General features: G+C 51.5%; 4 protein-coding genes across 4 annotated transcripts; 2 read left to right on the top strand and 2 right to left on the bottom strand.

Annotated features, from left to right (window-relative positions):
- Positions 1-168: 168 nt before the first annotated feature.
- Positions 169-845, top strand: P152DRAFT_389149 (Arp2/3 complex 16 kDa subunit ARPC5; the record flags this gene model as incomplete). The annotated part of the gene is made up of 3 exons (XM_033675969.1): positions 169-393; positions 458-585; positions 641-845. The coding sequence occupies 3 exons, from the start codon at positions 169-171 to the stop codon at positions 843-845; spliced, it is 558 nt and encodes a 185-aa protein (XP_033537978.1).
- A 1,696-nt stretch (positions 846-2,541) lies between these two features.
- Positions 2,542-3,941, bottom strand: P152DRAFT_120181 (uncharacterized protein). Its single transcript, XM_033673697.1, has 5 exons — positions 3,474-3,941; positions 3,345-3,417; positions 2,801-3,293; positions 2,705-2,745; positions 2,542-2,651 (listed from the first exon to the last, which is right to left on the bottom strand). The coding sequence occupies exons 1-5, from the start codon at positions 3,711-3,713 to the stop codon at positions 2,623-2,625; spliced, it is 876 nt and encodes a 291-aa protein (XP_033537977.1). The 5' UTR covers positions 3,714-3,941; the 3' UTR covers positions 2,542-2,622.
- Positions 3,942-5,611: 1,670 nt separating this feature from the next.
- On the bottom strand, positions 5,612-7,105 carry P152DRAFT_119906 (glutathione S-transferase). The gene is made up of 3 exons (XM_033673696.1): positions 6,788-7,105; positions 6,215-6,704; positions 5,612-6,153 (listed from the first exon to the last, which is right to left on the bottom strand). Exons 1-3 carry the CDS (start codon positions 6,896-6,898, stop codon positions 5,702-5,704), a joined length of 1,053 nt encoding a protein of 350 aa, XP_033537976.1. The 5' UTR covers positions 6,899-7,105; the 3' UTR covers positions 5,612-5,701.
- Positions 7,106-7,703: 598 nt separating this feature from the next.
- P152DRAFT_454609 (uncharacterized protein) lies at positions 7,704-10,552 on the top strand. The gene is made up of 5 exons (XM_033678618.1): positions 7,704-8,253; positions 8,462-8,610; positions 8,662-8,749; positions 8,798-9,294; positions 9,350-10,552. Exons 1-5 carry the CDS (start codon positions 7,925-7,927, stop codon positions 10,276-10,278), a joined length of 1,992 nt encoding a protein of 663 aa, XP_033537975.1. The 5' UTR covers positions 7,704-7,924; the 3' UTR covers positions 10,279-10,552.
- Positions 10,553-14,041: the final 3,489 nt, after the last annotated feature.

Below are 14,041 nucleotides of genomic sequence, written 5' to 3'. Positions count from 1 at the left end.
TAGCTTCCAAATCACTGACCGAGCGGCCTCGCGAATCGACGTCCACTGTTCCTTCCCTCGGTGATATATCGAGCCCTTTCCACCAAATCCAATCCTCCCTGCTTACCTCCTCCGTCCAGCGTCGGTTCCAGCGGCATCCACGGCAATTCACCACACGCGACCGTCATCATGGCCGCCATCAACTGGCGAACGATCAACATCGATGCGCTCGACCCCGAGGCATCCACTAACTTCGACCTCGCCTCCCTATCCCCTCCCGTCGCGCAAGTCTCCGCCTCCGACGTCCAGAACCTGGCAGGGCAGATTAGGCAGCTGTTACGGGGCGGGGACACCGAGGGTGCGTTACGGGGGGCGTTGGAGAGTGCGCCATATGGGTCGGATGAACGAGGCAAGGTATATATGCTCGCTTAAGCAGTTCGTGGGAGAACCCGTACTAAGAGGGCCATTACTATAACAGGAGCTGCATCTTGCTACTGTGATCGAGATCCTCCAGTCAATCCGACAATCGGACATGACGCCCCTTCTACAACGGATATACCAGTCACCCGGTGGCTCCGAACTGCTCGATGTGCTCATGAAATACCTGTGAGTCCGTTTCTCTCTAGCTCCGACACAGCGGCTAACCGTCCTCACTCCGTAGATACAGAGGAATGGCCCAAGCAACCCCCTTAGGATCCAAAACCGATTCGCCGCAGCCCACGGGTTTCTCACAAATTTCCGGACGCGGGACCGCCGAGGGCGGTGGGCAGGCGATGAGCGTGCTGCTCAGCTGGCATGAGAAGACCGTGGAGATTGCCGGGCAGGGGAGCATCGTGCGCGTCATGACGGACCGGAGGACGGTGTAGGACGAAGGTCATGAAAAAGATACTGCATGATATACGACCCTATCTCGTTTCGAGGAATGAGAGTTATTCGAAGTTCTATGATATTCGGGATACACATCCGGATCCAATGTCTCTGCCCAACGTTGACGCTTCATGCTCGTATCCAACGCCAATCCCATACCCTATCCCACATCGTAACCTGCTGCCGTGCGCCGTTCGCAACTGATGAAAGAGGCGTGCATTGCCCAGCCAACTGCAAGTGGAACAGGAACTCCTTTTTTCGATGGTGTGTCAACCCCCATAAGCAGAGACTGATCCACCACGTTCGGTAGTTCTGTGGTCGAGGTTATAGTAATATATTCACTCGCCGTCGTAGCAATAATGCAAGGGGGATGCGCATTGTTTGCTAGATCGCTTTCAACTATTTGAGGATCGCTAAAGCCAGAGTGATGTCCAGGTGTTCGATCCGCTTCGCGTAGCGTTGCCTCCAAGCTCTTGCTTCCACGCAAGGGATGAATCAGGCAGAACCGATCGTTCGTAACCGTCTCATGTACATGTGCTCGTCGTGGCTGTGCTAACAGTGTCTGGTGCTGTTCCGCGACGGAGGCTGCCGATGTCGCCGACTCATCGCTGCTCGTCGATCCTGTTCGTCGGAGCAAATCAGATAATTGGGTCGTAAGGGAGGACATCGTCGAGAGCTGGTGATAGGATCGGAAGGTAGGGAGCCGAGGCGACGGAGAAGGGTGCTGGTCAGATAATAATCGATAGCGTCAATACGTCGCAGCTAATGTATTAGACTAAGATGCATCTTGAAGAGCTGAATGGGATCGGAGTTGGAGTGGTCCTAGCTGGATTAAGCTTAAGTATATCACATTACAGCGCATGCAAGCGAGACGGATTATGGTACGTCGGACGGACTGTCTGCTATCAGTCTTGGAGCACGGCCGCGCAGAAGGAAGGTACAACTGGTACAAGAACTCGGTGGAAATACACGTACTCCCGTATGGCGAGAGAAGGTCTGCGATATATCAAAAACAAGCTCCTGGGAAAAATGGATCTTGAATTTGAGCATGGGTCGTCGGATCAATAAGGCGGCCTCAATCCCAAAGGCTTGCATGACACTGGACACCTGAAAGTAGGAGGGATGAGATGTACATTGGAATGACTCAAACATAGCTGCAATTTGATCAAGAAGAATGCCTCGCGAATGCGTCATCCGGTCCAATGCAACAGGAATAAACATGACCACATTCAAAACCAATGGATAAATTAAGTCATCAAGACATGATCGAACAAAAGCTGGACGTCGAACAAAGCGGCGTTCCCAAGGTCTTCCAAGTATCCGATTCCTTCAAGTCCTCCCGGTCGACGGTCGACGGGTGAACCGGCCTGCAACCTTCCGAGTGTCACTCGCCACTTCAGCCCTTGTTCCCAGCTAGGGTCAACAACACGCAGCCCCCCTTGAGGTTAAGATGCTTTCGAAAATGGAATAGATCAAGAGACTTCCGGCGGACATCCACAGGGACTTCCGAGACACGGCAGGAGTAGAACATTCCCAGGCTCGAAGAGGGAACAGCCGGATAGAAGAGCAGAATCCTGGGGCGGTAATAAAACCAGATCCAGGGGCAAGGGACCATCCATGAAGGTAAATCCGGGTCTGACGGGCGTGGCCATTGAAGAAAGTTGTACGAAAAGGAAAGGAAACCGGCTCATTTTCGAAGTGCACCAGTCTATGATGTACTTTACTCACAGATAACAGAGGTATCGTCAAGTCGTTAACGTAACGGCGCGGCAGGTTCTATCGGCCATATTGATTAGGGTTGATAGCTTGAACGCCGGTCAGCATGGGCGATCATGGGGAATGGGACCAATAAACTCACGTCGACCGTACTGGTCAAATCCCGGAGCAGATTGTCCGGGTCTGTTCAGGGCTTTAGTGATAAACCAAATAACTCCGGTCACGGTCACGGTAATACCTTTGCGATTGCGGATAGCCTCCCTGCTGAGGATATGGATATGCTCCTGCTTGGTTGCTTCCAGACGCGGCTCCTTCACGTGGCGGATAACCATATGGATTCTGGGGATTCCTGGGGTCCGCTGGTTGATAAGGCTGCTGTGGCGGGTATCCGGGGTAGTTCTGAGTGGCCGCATAAGGATCCTGCTGGGACGCGCCTTGGGGAGGATAAGCCGGATATCCTGCCTGCGCTGGGTACGATGCCTGGGAACTTGACGTGGTTGTATAGGCCGGTGCTTGGTGAGAGTAAGATGCTGCCTGAGCGTACTGACCCTGTCTGCCTGCTTGTCCAGCCTGAGGGTACGTGGAACCGCCGGAATAATTATGGCCTGTGGAACCCTGGTGCGACGAACTTGCTCCTCCAGTGGGCGTATATCCAGATGGTGCACTACTCCCTGGCGCTGTTGGTCCCCAATATTGCCTGGACTGGTGTACTTGCGAATCCTCATAGGCAGCTACAACCTTGTTAGGAGCGCTTACTGTGTAATTTCGCTCTTCGGAAGTACCTCGCGGATCCCTTGATCGCGCCTGTTCTTGACTCCATCGCGTGGAATCTGTCTTGAGGTCTGAGGTCATCTCCTTTAGGTCTGTCAGATGTCGAAGTCGAAGCGTGAAGGACGTTGGGTGTTACTCACAGTGGTCAAGGCCCGATATGCAGCGATCCAATATCCGTAGACACCCTTCGATATCGAGTCAGCGATTTGCTTTCGCGATGTGACCGAAGCGACAGTGCGCAAGCTCACTTCATTTTCACCTGTGCCGTAACCGGGCTTGACGAGTGCGTCGTTTCCAAGATAACGGCAGATGTCGGCCTGGATGACTTCACGAGAGATTCCCTCCCCAGAGATAAACCATTTATATTCGAGCTTGGGCATGATAGAGGCGAAAAGTATGAGAATAGACTCAGATCCGGAATGATGATACCCGATGATGGAAAAGATATCGCACTGATGTCAGTCCGGGAAGCAACTGAAGCCTTCCAGAGGATGAAAGTGTTTTGCAAGCTGCAACAGATGGCAGGTGACAGACAGGGTTGCAAGGGATCCTCGGTTGGGCACCTGGGCGACAGCAACGAGTCGAGCGACCGGCAAATAAGACCCAACGTCAATCAGGTCTCTGGTCCAGGGGGTATCACAAGAACGATATGCTGCTAAAGTGTTGTCGAAGATGAATATGGGACCGGAATGGAGGGAAAAGAGGGGCAGTGACCAAACTCAAGGACCTCCAGGCCCTCTCTAACAGAGGAGATGGCACGAAATGAGGCCTCTGGTCTCCGGAAAAGCCCTTTGGGATAGATGGGATGAACCAACAGGTACCAGGCTGGTCCAGGGATGGCGATAAATCCGATATTAACAGCGTGTAGGGGCCTCGACGTCCAAGGAGGTGGTGATGGGTATGGTGAGGGCGGGAAGATAGACCGATTTCTCAAGCGGGGGATGCTGCGGCTCTTGAAGGCTGAATTCGTGAAAAATCAGCACGTCCCCTTCTGACCCACCAGTTCGCGTGATGATTGGCGACTTACCGCGTGTTGCGGGTCGCAAGCAATCTGAATCTGTCGTGTCCAGCACAGCAGCACTCCAGAGTCCAGGGACGGGGTTCCGATTGTTGTGTGTGGCGTGCGGCTTCGCGGCTTCGCGGCCTTGCCGGTTTGCAGCTCTTCTCACGTCGCGCTGCAGTGATTCTGATTCGAGAGAGGGTAAGGACCTGACGCTGAAGCGCTGTGCCACGTTTGGTGTGCAAAGCTAGGGTATCTGAGTACCTGTGATGAGAAATCAAAGCCCATAGACCAGCATTCAAGGAGTGCTCCAAGTTGACTTTGGGACGGTTGAAGCAGACAATATTGCAATGGATATCACTGACACGCAAAGTCGAAGGAACAGAGTAGACCCGAGTAATAATGCTTCTCAATTTGCGCCTAATTGCTGCCAGCTAACGTTGTCGGCACCAGCAGACATGGATGACGGGGTTGGGCAGGAATTTGGACGTCAGGCACCAATGCGGATTGGAATCGCTGTACAGCCTTGAGCTCGCAATTCCGCCGCTGACCTATAATTCTTCAGTAAGGTATGATTTATGTCTTGTCGCATTTCCTCCATACTTATGAGCCGATTTCATGGACATGAGGGACGACGGTATATAAATCTCCACTTTACTTGGTTTCCAGGGTGCAATGATATGAAGTTCGCGGAAACCCGAACCAAAACCAGATATCTCTGACTAGATTTGGGCAGCGATGCGTGGTAGCATTGGGAAGCTCCACGTTGGACTAGCCAACCAGAACCTATGCCAGATTCGACCCAAAGACCTTACCCGATTTGCCTCCGAGGGCTCTGACATTGGGTCGAAACGTTCAGTTGCAGGCGATTCCGAAGAGAGTTTCTCGAAGATCCTCACCATTCTCCGTTGACGTCGCCACTCTCGCATGTTGCTACCCGCAAGACCTTGGAGGTTTCAATGTATGTATTTGACATGCTAAAATCATATGTATCGATAAAGTTCGTAACAGAGAACCGATGTTCATTTGCGGTCGGAAAGAAAAGGTGCCACCTGTACCATTGGTTCCGATACTTGCCGCGTGGCACAGGAAGCGACTTCAACGGGTCTGCGCTGAGATGACAGTGACAGATAGACCCTGCCTGTGTTTGCATCCGCAAAAAATATCGTGGAACGTTGAATACAGACATTCAAAGCCGACGATCCAAGCCTGAGATGCACAAAGTACAGCGGTCGCCATTGTAGTCGACATGGACTGGCTGTTCCATATTATGTCTCCAGCCACACCAATGCGGTCCTACCCGGAGAATTTGGCCGCGTTCCTTATGCTCTAGGTCCATCCAGGTCGTAATAGAAAAGGAAGGACAGCCTAGATCTTCGATGCGGAGGAAGACTTAATTATCCGGAAATTCCATCGAGGCATGGATACTCTGATGGTGGAACCCTTCACCTCCTTCTCAATGATGACTTCGTTGACCGACAGACGGACGAGCTTCCCCTGGTCTTTGTGTGTCATTCCCGAATCGATAGGCCAAACAGTAACACTGTCGCCGGCTTTCAATCCAAGGGAATCGGCCGGATCAACCCACTCCACTTGTCCTGCAGGGCCTGCAGAGTCGAGTACAGGGGCGAATTGCGCAGAGAGAACGTAAGAAACCGTCTCTTCCGGCTTGAAGGTAACAGCCTTAGGAGCCAAGTTCCTCGTCTCTTTCAACACTGCACGAAATCGTGCGACCCAAGCCCACACCCGAGGAAATTGCTTGGACCACTCAGCAGGGAGGGCTCCAGGCATTTCGATAAGCCAGTCAAACAGCCAGATCGCTGTGCAGTACGATATTAGTATGAAGAAGCGCATGATATGAAGACTCGTTGCGGAACTCACCTTCGATATCCGCAATGCTGGCTTTCGGGGTTGCAAGCACCCACTCCCTCCCATCGCTGAGCAACCCGCTCTCCAACCACTCAAGTTGCTCGCGAATGCCTGCCAGTGCCTCTGGTCTAGCTTGGCGCATGGCTTCCGGATCCCAGCTTCGCTTGCCCCCCGCAAACGACGAGCGATCCTCCCGAAACTTCGCGTCTTTCATGACTGGAAGGTCAAGTGGGATCAACTTCGTTGCCCTGGCGAACACGCCACCATCCCCTGTCCATCGCTCGAAGAGATTCGCCAGTGCCTTTTGGTCTGGCGTTGTCAAGGGAGCCAGGCCAAGTTTGGGGTTGCTTGATTTCGGAGTAGAACCAAAGCGCGTTTCTAGCTTTCGCAGGATGAGTCGCGAGTCGCAGTAGACCGTACGTCCGATTGACATGAGGGGAATACGGCGGTAGTTGACATTTAGAGCCTCAAGGGTGGGACGGGGCAGGGTGGGCGGTTGGACCTTGAATGCGAGGTGAGTATCCGTCATTACATCTGATTTCCAGGCCGGTAAGAAGCCAAAGCCTAGGATCCAGAGCTGCTTACACACTGGCCATAGTGGATACCTTGTAATTGGAAATACCAAAGAACCCTACGCGCATATGGAGAGAATGGATAGTGATATACGATGATCTCGTTGGGTGGTGCAGACGCCATGTTGTTTGGGTTGGTCAAACACGGTACGTTGTTTCGACTCTTAGAAATAGATATGAAAGACTTTGAAGGTAGAAAGGGTAACAACAGACACGGATAATCGATATCAACTTATCAAGGATTTCTCCACTGATTAAAAGAGCTTCGGACTTCACAGTTTCCAGTTGGCTTGGTCCGGCTATGTGATCTAAGATGGACCCTTGCCGAATTGCGGAGATAACAATACCGAGGCCTTAACGTGCAGCCCTAATGAGGTCTCTTAGCTACAAAGGAGATGACCCGAACTCAAAAGGATATCTATGCTTGACTCCAAAGAAAGGCAGTTGAATCGGCCAACAAGAATATGACAAGGGATGTTGTAGGGAGTCTACAGAGTTGCAGAGTTGACATGAGCTCCTCCTGCTGGGAGAAACAATAACTACCTATGTATATGTAATCTGTTCGCCTCAGGCCATAAGGCACCAACAGGTGTTGAAGGGTTCTTGACCAATTTGATAACTTCCCGTTCCACGGATTCGCCCTTACGTCCTAAACTATTCCGTACGACGATGATGCTCAATAATGATGAGAAGAGCTCATTTGCCGCCACCATCTACAGTCTTCTCTTTATGGGAATAATCCATTTCGAGTTATTAAATGCCGCTGCTGTTGAAAAACATAGGTCAAGGATCGTGTTGGCCCCGGTCTATCGAAAAAATGACGCAATTGGCTGCACCTCCTCTCTAGTCTCCCCCGATTTCGCCAGTTCGCCAGAACGCCTGCAGGTTGTCGAATTCATGTTATAGTCTCACTCCGCAAAAGTTTTGACTAGACGGACACTACTTGACCTTAAATGGACCGCCTGGTCTTCCGACTTCCACTGTCTCCAACAAGACCTACCCATTCTCTTTGTCCGGAGAGATCGTCCTTTGCTCTGTGTCGACGTTACATAGCGCCCGATTCGCATGCGCTCATTGGTCCTTTTCCGTGCTTAGACGCGCTGTGACATTGGCAAGATTGACTTCATCCTTGGTGTAGATTCCGTTCGCCATGTCCCAATCCGCCGAGCCGTATAACCTTCCTGGCGCAAGCTCGCCGCACATCACGACCGGTATCCGCCCGAATCGACGAGCTGCGAAATGGAAGACAAAAGTCCCGTTTTTGCACTCCTCGTTGCGACATGCTTCTGCCGACGATCGGCCGCACCATGCCGATCCGGATTCAAACAACGCCAATGGGGGAGATGCCTGGTGGAGGATTCATTGGTTTCAGGGCATGAAGAATGATCTGAAGAGGCGCCTGCCGTTCTATCTCAGTGACTGGACTCATGCGTATGATTACCGGGTCATTCCCGCGACAGTATACATGTATTTTGCGAAGTATGTTCATGACTGCCCACCGCTTGATAACCTCATTTTTAATACATTCTTCCTCCCATCCCGACAATTCTGCAGAACCCTGTGCTATCAGCGACGCTATGATAACCTGACGTCTTGTCTACTCCCGACAGTCTTTGGATGGAGTGCCACGATCTCCATAGACAAGTCAATCCAGAAAAGACCGAACGGACACTAATACCGCTCCCAGCATCTTGCCTGCCCTGGCATTCTCCTTGGATATGTTCGCAAAAACCAACATGAGCTTTGGAGTCAACGAAGTTCTACTTGCTTCTGTCCTTGGTGCAGTAGTATTTGCACTTCTGGCGGCTCAACCCCTCGTCATCGTCGGTGTAACTGGTAGGACTCTTCTACACCCAAAACGAGAATGGTCCTAATTATACGGCCAAGGTCCTATCACTGTATTTAATTATACGGTGTATGACATAATTACTCCTCGAGGAACTAACTATTTCTCCTTCATGTGCTGGATTGGATTGTAGGTACAAAACCGAGGTATTGGAAGAATACTCTAACAGACCGGTAGATGGGCAATGCTCATGCATTGGTTTTTGGCGATCTCGAACTCCTGCAATAGTCTGAAATATGTGACAAGGTTCCCGTGCGACATCTTTGGATTCTACGTCGCCTTCATATATCTCCAGAAGGGCATTCAAGTCCTTACTCGTCAGTGGGAGGCGGGTGATGCTTCGGCATACTTATCTATTGCAATAGCACTGATGGTGTTGATGGTTGCCTACGGCTGCGGTGTGATAGGGGAAAGCACCCTCTTCCAACGACATGTGCGGAAGTTCATCGAGGACTATGGCACGCCATTGACGGTAATTTTCTTCACTGGCTTCGTGCACATCGGCAAGATGAGGGATATCGAGCTCTTGACCTTACCCACCAGTAAGGCGTTCTTCCCAACAACGGATCGGGGCTGGCTCGTACACTTCTGGGGTGGGGTATCAGTAGGGGACGTATTCATTGCGCTCCCATTTGGAGTCCTACTCACCATCCTATTTTGGTTTGACCATAACGGCGAGTGATCACATACGGGAGAATGGGCAAGAACATCACTCTGACTTATGAATAGTGTCTTCACTCATTGCACAGGGAACAGAATTCCCGTTGCGCAAGCCAGCAGGATTTCACTGGGACATTTTCCTCCTTGGAATCACCACAGGCGTCGCCGGACTCCTTGGAATTCCCTTCCCAAATGGCCTCATTCCACAGGCGCCGTTCCATACGAATTCGCTTTGCGTAACTCAAATGGTGGCCGACACTGATGAATCGGAATCCAAAGGCCACGCCCGCCGCATAACCAGCCATGTGGTCGAGCAACGATTGTCCAACCTCGCGCAAGGCCTGCTGACACTCGGCACCATGACCGGCCCTCTCCTTGTGGTCATTCACCTGATTCCACAAGCGGTCTTGGCCGGACTCTTCTTCGTAATGGGCATCCAAGCTCTTGAAGCCAACGGCATCACCACAAAAATCCTCTATCTCTTCCGCGACAGGTCATTGGTCCCCAAGACCGAGCCACTCCGCCGCATCCGCCGGCAATCGGCCATTTGGTATTTCGTCGCGATACAGCTGATCGGCTTCGGCGCGACCTTCGCCATCACGCAAACGATCGCAGCCATCGGCTTCCCCATCTTCATTATAATCCTCATTCCCGCACGCGTCTGGCTGCTACCCAGGTGGTTTGCCTCCGAAGAGCTAGCTATCCTCGATGCACCGACGGCGAGCCCCTTCACTATGGAGAGCGTGGGTGGCCAGCACGGAAGTGCCAATGCGCTCACCCAGTTTCCGGCTATGGATGGACCGGACAGGAGCACAAGCGGATCGAACAGCCCGATTCAGGATGGGGATGAGGCGGAGAGGGGGGAAGCTGGGTCGCGAAAGGAGCAGCTCGGGGATGCGCCGGAGAAACAGATTGCGAAGGGAGGGAGCCGGAGGACCAGTTTCCGGGTTCATGCTGAAGGGGACGACGAGATTGAGCTGGATGTGCGCCCCCGGTAAAGGTGGTTCAATGGGGTATAATTTCGAAGCAATCTCCGGGCTAAGTGTCGGAGAATCTATGAAACGATGGATGGCTGACGTCTGTAGAGACCAAAGTATCTCGGATAGCTACCTGAGTGAATGTTATGGCAAGGGAAGACTTGTACATCATAAGTTTCCCGAATTCAGTGTTTCTATGCTGCTGTGCTTCTACACTAATTACGGTCGAATCTAGAATAGCAACTTACATCTAAGCCACCAAAGCCTAGGCCTGCCACTCATATTAGCAGCACCCGATACATTATGGTCCAAAGACGAAATACGTCTAGGAATTCCTCATGGTGACCAAGGCAGTTTGTGGTTATACCACAGTGGAGGGATTCAACCCAAGTTAATCTCATAGAATGCACATATATCCCATTAGTATAGGTATATGATATTGAAGAACCAGATGCCATCGTTGCGTCCTCCGGTATTACAATCCTAGTTTGCTGACTATTATCCCTTTCGATATGTACATATTACCCCAATAGTCCGACTCATCCCATTTGTCATTTGATGTTTGATGTGCAACTCTTCAAGCACTAGCGCTAGCCGGCAAACGTGGCACGGAAAGCTGCCCGGCTCAAATATATTTTTGGCATTACTCCTTGATGGGTAGATGTGGATACGCAGAACGAATTCCCCTATACTTCCTTATTCCGTACCGGGAAGCAGGTATGAGGTAACGGTCCGCTGCACGACATGTGGTGAATTCATGAATCTTTCCGTCGACGACAGACAATGCCCGGTCGGACCACTGACCAACAGAGGAAAACAGGTCAATTGTGACAGGTCCCATGCATTCGGGGACTTGGGGTTCGCTTGGTAGGTGGTGGCGTTTGCATCCACGGTGACACGGCGTGTACAGAGCTTATTGTTGAACATACGAGGCAATCGAGCGATCCGATCGATGGCAAATTGCGGAATCTGGTACCGAAGGGGGGTTCGTGCAACGCTGTGCCGCCACACGGGACTGGCGGTTTGCGAAGTGCCGAAAACAGCCTGCTGCGTCTAGGCTACCTGTCAGTTCCTGCTGGGAGAGCAGTCGTTCGTGAAAGATCCGGAAAACGGGATTGGTTGAAGATGCGGTAGTTGGCCGTAAGGGTGGGTGCGCAGTGACCAAATATCATTTGTTTTTCCTGAGTGGGGCGAAGCATCAAGAAAGGACATATTGCAGACAAAGAAGCAAAGGGATATGCACAAATCATCACAAGGAACGAGAGGCGATGCAGCGAAGGACTGCAAGGTACAATGTGAAATGTATTAGCGCTTGATTGTGGTAAGGACACTGAGCAGTGTTGTAGCATACGATTCAAGCTGACCGTGCTAATCGCAGACGTGGATGACATATTTACATCCGAAAACCCAAGCACCGAAAAGCAAACAGTACCCCGAATGCGACAGGCATTCGTTCCTATCCCTTGCGGACATGCTGTACATAATCCTGTTCCGTTTTTGCAGCCCAAACCCAAAGAAAGTCATTCAAACTCCGAAGTCGTACATAGGGGGCCGCGAGGCCGACTGTACGCCACTGAAGGCCTAATTCTATCTGATGTTCGAAAAACCAACCCGAAAAACCAGCCAAAGAAAGACAAGTCAGAAGGAAAACAAGTAGAGGGTATCCCGAAAAGCCAGCTAGTGCAACCCAGCGATGTCTAATGTTCGCCAACTCAACGCCAGAAAACCCAATCCGGTATGCTTTCCAATCGAGTAAGAGAGCGGGCGAGTGACGCAATGCGGGTCGATTTGCCGAGGGATTTTGGGTTTCCAGAGGAGTATTGAAACAGGAAGGACAGAAGATAATGGGGTATTAGTGTGTCGAGTGTTCGAGCGTGTGATGTTGCAGGACGGCGTTCGTATCGTACAAAGGTGGATGCGATCGATCGGGAAGCAACCCGAATTCGAAACAGAAGGTAGCAATCGCTCGCTCAATCGGAAAAGAAGCCAGGCAGGTATTACAGATCGCTAAGGGCCAAGGGGCAGGAAATCAAACAGGTCGCCGGATAATGAGTTTTAGCCGGCCGTAGACTAATGGAAACAGATCGGGGTTGCTTTTGTCGTCGGTTGTTTTGGTGGAGGGGGCAGTATCGTGAAGGGCAGGGATCGCGGAATGAGGTTAGGTACTGCATGTGAGGAAGGTGTGTGGACTGTGAGAGGACAACTATGGAAATGTCAGCTCCGGATTCTATCAATAATAATAGATCGCAAAATATTGTCGTGATTCTCGGCGTTCCAGCCTCGCTGCCTTGATATCCGATCTGGTTGAATAGACCGGATTGGACATATGCAACGACATCCCATCCCATTTGGGACGTCGGGATCGCAACTGCACACATAGTTTTCTGCAGACTTGATGAAAAGCAAGTCGCAGGGCGGAATCGCTCACTGGGAAACATATGACTGGGAATCAAACATACCAGGATGGTCGAGTCATCCTGCAGGCTACCATGCAATGGCGCGTCCCGCATCTCATAACTTTTCCAGCGCTTGTGGGCGCCTGCAAAAGAGCTCTGTCTGGTGTGGTTTGTGATATCCGACACCAATCAGCGAATGGAGGGGACCATGCGATTCATCTCCTTTTGGGCGGCGGTGGTGGCGGCTTCGGAGTTCCCGTAGTGTCATAGGCACCTCGGCCCATGTTGTGCATTTCGGTCTCTCTCAGAATCATGATGACACTGGATTGCAAGGTTGGCAGTAGAACTACTCTGATTAGTGACATTGGTTAAGTGCCGAGAATACATGTCTGACTCACTTGTGCAGCCGACCGAATCAAAGGCAGTGATGTTCGCAGGACGGAAATTGAGGGGGGTCAGATGCGGAGTATGTTTTTTGTTGTGAGGTAGGAGAAGAAAGAAGTGAGAAGATGAGACACTTTAAACGAAAAGCAGTCTGTCCAAAAAATGCTGGATGTTATGTCGGACAACTTATTTTGGAGACGTGGTGATAAAGCCAGGACATGTGCATATGCATATCAGGAAGAAAGGGAGCTTCGTAGGCAGCGTGGCTCACAACTGTAAGGAGGCTATAGGCACTTCAGAAAAGGCCGATGAAAGACTGGTGAAATGAGCGATCAGATCTGACGGAACGGAAATTCGAAGGAAGGGAGAAGGGAAAATAAAAGTGAACATGACGGCGACAGTCGGCAGGGCATTCTCGTCTTATGTGTGTGCAAAAACGCTATGAATGAGCGCAGTCGTAAATGAGATGCCCCTTAATCGCACAAGCGTTCAAGCGTGGGACGGTCATGGCACTTTACGATTCAAGGCAAAGGAAAGGATCTCTCAAAAGGACAAAGACATGTCTCTGCACCGCGTTACAGTCTGTCAAATTATTATGGGACTACTTTTGCGACTCGTTGTGATTGTCAGTGCGAATCCCGTAACCAACGAGGAATAGCAAGGATCAGTTTAACCCTTGCGCTGAATCGAACAGAGACGGCCGGGGAGATTGGGATCAGGCCTTCTTTTTTTCTTTACGCAGCCCTTGCATCGCCGGAGCATGCCACCGGTATCATTGGACGCGTTTTTTTGGGGGGGGGCCCGTCGCCGTCTCCCGCATGTGGCTACTGGTCCATGACGTCCGCGTTGCAGGAGAGGGATGTTTCAACTTCCAGGGCACTCGTGTGAAAGACAAAAGTCAATCCGAGCCAGAGCGATTCGTTTTTTCGGAGCATTGGGCCGGGCAAGGGGAGCCGGGAGGCCAGAGAGTGGCCAGTACGCCGGTCAGTACATTGGCCGGGGAC

The sequence above is a fragment of the Eremomyces bilateralis genome (assembly GCF_010015585.1).
Source record: "Eremomyces bilateralis CBS 781.70 unplaced genomic scaffold P152scaffold_2, whole genome shotgun sequence".
In the NCBI taxonomy this organism is placed as follows: Eukaryota; Fungi; Ascomycota; class Dothideomycetes; order Eremomycetales; family Eremomycetaceae; genus Eremomyces; species Eremomyces bilateralis.
Note: the sequence above shows the minus strand (reverse complement) of the source record. Positions and strands in the feature narration are given on the sequence as shown.

What these genes read in the sequence shown, in the direction of transcription:
- P152DRAFT_120181 (XM_033673697.1), bottom strand. Translation starts at nt 3,713, where the DNA reads ATGCCCAAGCTCGAATATAAATGGTTTATCTCTGGGGAGGGAATCTCT. An exon ending in GCGATCAAGGGATCCGCGAG is followed by an intron (nt 3,294 to 3,344) that starts GTACTTCCGAAG and finishes ACAAGGTTGTAG; the next exon opens with CTGCCTATGAGGATTCGCAA. An exon ending in ATTTGACCAGTACGGTCGAC is followed by an intron (nt 2,652 to 2,704) that starts GTGAGTTTATTG and finishes CCGGCGTTCAAG; the next exon opens with CTATCAACCCTAATCAATAT.
- P152DRAFT_119906 (XM_033673696.1), bottom strand. Translation starts at nt 6,898, where the DNA reads ATGGCGTCTGCACCACCCAACGAGATCATCGTATATCACTATCCATTC. An exon ending in GTATCCACTATGGCCAGTGT is followed by an intron (nt 6,705 to 6,787) that starts GTAAGCAGCTCT and finishes CTCGCATTCAAG; the next exon opens with GTCCAACCGCCCACCCTGCC. An exon ending in CAGCATTGCGGATATCGAAG is followed by an intron (nt 6,154 to 6,214) that starts GTGAGTTCCGCA and finishes CGTACTGCACAG; the next exon opens with CGATCTGGCTGTTTGACTGG.
- P152DRAFT_454609 (XM_033678618.1), top strand. Translation starts at nt 7,925, where the DNA reads ATGTCCCAATCCGCCGAGCCGTATAACCTTCCTGGCGCAAGCTCGCCG. An exon ending in TTCATGTGCTGGATTGGATT is followed by an intron (nt 8,750 to 8,797) that starts GTAGGTACAAAA and finishes ACAGACCGGTAG; the next exon opens with ATGGGCAATGCTCATGCATT. An exon ending in ATTTTGGTTTGACCATAACG is followed by an intron (nt 9,295 to 9,349) that starts GCGAGTGATCAC and finishes ACTTATGAATAG; the next exon opens with TGTCTTCACTCATTGCACAG.